We start from the raw sequence: 5766 nt of genomic DNA, 5'->3' as shown, positions 1-5766 counted from the left end.
ATGTATGTATATATATATATCTATATATATACTGTATATGTGCATATGTATGTATATAATGTGTATATATATACATATATATATACAGTACAGTACAGGCCAAAAGTTTGGACGCACCTTCTCATTCAATGCGTTTTCTTTATTTTCATATTGTTGATTGTCACCAAAAGCATCAAAACTATGAATGAACACATGTGGAGTTAACAAAAAAAAAGGTTGAATAACTAAAAACATGTTTTATATTCTAGTTTCTTCCAAATAGCTACCCTTTGTGCTGAATACTGCTTTGCACAGTCTTGGCATTCTCTCGATGAGCTTCAAGCACGACAGTGAAATGAAAACCATTTCAGGTGACTACCTCTTTAAGCTCATCGAGGGACTGCCAAGAGTAAGTAAAACAGTAATCAGAGCAAAGGGTGGCTATTTTTGAAAAAATTAGAATATAAAACATGCTTTCAGTTATCTCACCTTTTTTTGTTAAGTACATAACTCCAAATGTTGTTCATTCATAGTTTTGATGCCTTCAGTGACAATCTACAATGTCAATAGTCATGAAAATAAAGAAAACGCATTGAATGAGAAGGTGTATTCAAACTTTTTAAAATTAAATAGATGGGTATCAGATTTTTATTAACTTCATAAGACATTTTTTATTTTATTCAGTCAGTATTAAGAAACATTATTGACAACATTAAAATAAATCCTTAATGAAAAGTAAGACATGTAAGTGTAATAAGAAGTTAACCACCGCTAAAATAAAACAATTAGCCGTATGGAAATATAGCCATTTTAACGTTTATTTTACGTTTTTGCAACCTTAACTTGGTTGATGGCTTGTAGTTTTTAACATCCATAAAGTCAGTGTCAAAATACTACATTAAGTTTGAAGTCGAACTTGTTAAACATTTGATATTACGTTAAATTACTTGGTGGTCTTGTTGTCATTAACTGTAATGTGGCCTTTCCTAAACCACATTGTACTGTGCTGCCAAGGCCCAATATTAGATCCATTACAAGTAGTTGGCACCACATTTCTGTATTCTTTATGTATTTTACTGGTTTCTTACGATGAGCAGTATTTATAATGGAGGTGACATATCGGGGTCTGCTGTCATCTGGTGTAAAACAGCTTCCACTGTGGCTTGTAAAGTATTCCATATTTGGTCGGACTTCCGCCTCCAATATCCGGGACCTGTAGTGACGTTGCCCACATTGTTTTTGCTAGTTAGTTTGTTTTTTAACAAAAATGCCGATACTGAACAACGTAAAGGCGCTCCAATTTTCATAATTATTTTGTTAGCCAGACGTTTGAAACACTGATATGTAATTCTAAGTCGTATGTATTGCTTAATGTAATAAAATAGCGTTTACAAAAGCGCTGCTAGTTTATAGACCTCGGTCATATGACAAGGACAGATGCCGAATCACCGCTTTCCAATGACGTCATTAGCCGCAGCGGATGACCAAAATAATGTAGTTCCACAACAACAACATATTTAAGTGAAGCGATTACAAATGAAAGGAATTGTTTCAACAGTTCGTGAACTGCATCTTAACATAACACCTTTTCGTAACAGTGACGCGATTGTTAAGAACGTCACGTTGTTAGTGTATCCCTCCGCCGCCGTCGAGGCGTATAGGGAAAACAGCTGCGGCATGCTACAGCTAGCTAATTTATTAGCCAGTGTTGTTGTCAGAGTGAGTGTGTGTGTCAGCGATTTCTCGGCGTGACAAAAACAACGATTTGTCGTCTTGTCATCGCTTCTAAACATGAAGTTCCAATACAAAGAAGAGCATCCTTTTGAGAAAAGGCGGTCCGAAGGAGAGAAAATAAGAAAGAAGTACCCGGATAGGGTTCCTGTAAGTAGCTTGCTCGCCAGCGTTAGCTGTTGTTAGCAATCTTAACAGCTAACAGTTAGCTAATCGGTTGTCTTTTAGCTCTCAATATACGAGTTGTATTTACTGTATTTAACCCACAGCTGTATTAATCATTACATGTATGTATTTGTTTTTAATTGTATGTATTATCCTGGTTAAGAAACACTACAGGCCAGCTAGCATAATGTGGCATAAGCTTCCGCATTTGGGCGTTTTTTGTTAGCAACTGGTTATCAATAACAATGGGGTAATATTACTGTACTATTGTTTAATGTAACTTTGAATTAGAAAAGCTCCTTATAAACATGCTAATATACGTTTAAAGACCTTGTTTGCGTCACGCTTTTAAAAACTGACATTCATGTTGAGCAATGTTCGTCTTATATATTGATTCTCCACATGTTTTTAGTACAACTTGTACTGATTTGCTTATTTTTCCAAATAGGTTATTGTGGAGAAAGCCCCCAAAGCAAGAATAGGGGACCTGGACAAGAAGAAATATCTTGTCCCCTCCGATCTGACAGGTAAGTAAACCATGTGTTTTGATTGCGATAATACAAAAAGGTTTGATGTTGTATCAATGTTCCTTGGTGGTTTAATAATCAATACAGTATCATTTTGAATAAATAAATATTAGCATCTGTAATTATTTTATTTTTGCATTTATCCACATATTTTACTATAGAATTAAACAAATATATAATCAAATATATGTATAAATATTTATGTATGTTTATATGTATGTGTGTGTATATATATGTGTTTGTGTGTATGTATGTATATATGTATATGCATGTATGTATGTATATATGTATATGTATGTCTATATATATATATATATATATATATATATATATATATATATATATATATATAGACATATGCACCTGGGGATAGGTTGGTTGGTTGATCCGCCCAAATGCAGCTGGGATAGGCTCCAGCACCCCTGCAACCCTGAGGGACAAGCAGTAGAAAATGGATGGAGATATATATGTGTGTGTGTGTATATATGTATAATTATTACATTTGTAAGTTATGTTAAACAAATTTAAACATTTATTTGAAGTAACATGGCAAACTGCAATACAAAGGTTAATACCTGTATATAACTACATTTACAGTCGTGCTCATAAGTTTACATACCCTGGGAGAATTTATGATTTCTTAGCCATTCTTCAGAGAATATGAATGATAACACAAAAATCTTCCACTCATGCGTAATGGTTGTGTGAAGCTATTTATTGGCAAACAACTGTTTACTCTTTTTAAATCAAAATGACAAAAGAAAGTACCCAAATGACCCTGATCAAAAGTTTACATACCCCAGTGACTGATTTGATAACATGCACAAAAGTTGACACAAACAGGTTTGAATGGCTAATGAAGGTTTCAATCCTCACCTGTGACCTGCTTGTTTGTAATTAATGTGTGTGTATAAAAGGTCAGTGAGTTTCTGGGCTTCTGACAGACCATTGCATCTTTCGTCCAGTGCTGCACAGATGTTTCTGGATTCTGAGTCATGGGGAAGGCAAAATAATTGTCAAAGGATCTGCGAGAAAAGGTAATTGAACTGCATAAAACAGGAAAGGGGTATAAAAAGATATCAAAGGAATTGAGAATGCCAATCAGCAGTGTTCAAACACTGATTAAGAAGCGGGAAATGAGGGATTCAGGTAGACCAGCAAAGATTTCAGCCACAACTGCCAGGAAAATTGTTCGAGATGCAAAGAAAAATCCACAAATAACTTCAGCTGAAATACAGGACTCTCTGAAAAATTGTGGTGTGGCTGTTTCAAGATGCACAATAAGGAGGCACTTGACGAAAAATGGGCTGCATGGTCGAGTCTCCAGAAGAAAGCCATTTCTGCGCAAATGTCACAAAGTATCCTGCTTACATAATGCCAAACAGCACAGAGACAAGCCTGGAAACTTATGGAACGAAGTAATTTGGAGTGATGAGACCAAAATTGAACTTTTTGGCCACTCGACCATGCAGCAAATTTTTCTTCAAGTGCCTCCTTATTGTGCATCTTGAAACAGCCCCACCACAATTTTTCAGAGAGTCCTGTATATAGTGATGGGTCCGCCAACACCGATGCATTGGCGCATGCGTTGAGCTCATAGAGCAAAACCCTGTGTCTGTGCGCGTACCGCTTTTAGAGAGTCACGTGACCGATCATGAGCGGTTTTGGTCACGTGACCGATACACGAACTGTGTCGCACTCCCGCCTCCTCTGTGCCCTGTGAGCGGGTCTTTTCTACAGCCGGAGAAATAATAACTAAGAGAAATCGTCTAAAATGTAATACGTTGGAAAAACTGTTTTTTTTTAACTAAAAATGTGTAAAAAAAAATTCCCAGTCCACAAGCATCCTCATTCACAACACGTTCTCTTAGTTTTCCATGTTATGATACATGTTCACATTATTTATTGACTGTATCTAAAAAAGATAAAAATATATTTTTATTTAAATGAAGATATTAAATAATCCTAAATGAAATACAATGACTTGGTTTATATTATTGTATATACTAGGTCATAAAATCAGTGTCAGTTGAGTCGGTCCATAGGTTGCCTGTAGGGATTTTTAATGTCCAGCAGATGTCAGTATTTAGTGACACAGTATCGACACAGTATCAATACAGTTTTGCAATGTGTCAAAACGCTTCATGACGCCTCAGCAACCCATCACTACTTGGATATCTTTTTATACCCCTTTCCTGTTTTATGCAGTTCAATTACCTTTTCTCGCAGATCCTTTGACAATTCTTTTGCCTTCCCCATGACTCAGAATTCAGAAACATCTGTGCAGCACTGGATGAAAGATGCAATGGTCTGTCAGAAGCCCAGAAAGAATCCAGAAACATCTGTGCAGCACTGGATGAAAGATGCAATGGTCTGTCAGAAGCCCAGAAACTAACTGGTCGGATCGGGACATCCCTAGTATATATGTATATGTACAGTATATGTATATGTATGTATGTATGTATGTATATATATATATATATATATATATATATATATATATATATATATATATATATATATATATAATAAAAATACAAATACAAATATTTTTTTATTTTTTATTTTATTTTTTTAATTTGTGGCGGACGTAATACTTTCGTGGCGGGCCGCCACAAATAAATGAATGTGTGGGAAACACTGGTATGTATATACGTATGTGTATACGTATGTGTATATGTATGTATATACGTATGTATATATGTATGTATATACGTATGTATATATGTATATACGTATATGTATGTATATACGTATATGTATATACGTATGTGTATATGTATGTATATACGTATGTGTATATGTATGTATATACGTATGTGTATATGTATGTATATACGTATGTGTATTAAAGATTAAGATTAAAGTACCAATGATTGTCACACACACACTTAGATGTGGTGAAATTTGTCCTCTGCATTTGTCCCATCCCCTTGGGGAGCAGTGGGCAGCAGCGGCATTTTGGTGATTTAACCCCCAACTCCAACCCTTTGTTGCTGAGTGCCAAGCAGGGAGGTTATGGGTCCCATTTTTATAGTCTTTGGTATGACTCGGCTGGGATTTGAACTCCAACCTACCTATGTATGTATATACATATGTATGTGTATATGTATGTATATACATATGTATGTGTATATGTATGTATAGATAGTACTTTATTGATTCCTTCTATACATACATATAAACATATGTATATACATACATATACATATGTGTATATGTATGTATATACATATGTATATGTATGTATATACTTATGTGTACATGTATGTATATACTTATGCGTATATGTATGTATATACATATGTATGTGTATATGTATGTATATACATATGTATGTGTATATGTATGTATAGATAGTACT

General features: G+C 34.8%; 1 protein-coding gene across 1 annotated transcript in view; it reads left to right on the top strand.

Annotated features, from left to right (window-relative positions):
- Nucleotides 1–1479: 1479 nt before the first annotated feature.
- gabarapa (GABA(A) receptor-associated protein a) overlaps nt 1480–5766 on the top strand; it is an 8654-nt gene continuing 4367 nt past the window's right edge. Inside the window, exons 1-2 of the mRNA XM_062066183.1 lie at nt 1480–1860; nt 2324–2402. Coding sequence (XP_061922167.1) covers nt 1771–1860; nt 2324–2402 — 169 coding nt within the window. The 5' untranslated portion in view covers nt 1480–1770. The remainder of the gene's footprint in view (nt 1861–2323; nt 2403–5766) is intronic.

Source organism: Entelurus aequoreus, linkage group LG12 (genome assembly GCF_033978785.1).
Source record: "Entelurus aequoreus isolate RoL-2023_Sb linkage group LG12, RoL_Eaeq_v1.1, whole genome shotgun sequence".
Taxonomy (NCBI): Eukaryota; Metazoa; Chordata; class Actinopteri; order Syngnathiformes; family Syngnathidae; genus Entelurus; species Entelurus aequoreus.
Note: the sequence above shows the minus strand (reverse complement) of the source record. Positions and strands in the feature narration are given on the sequence as shown.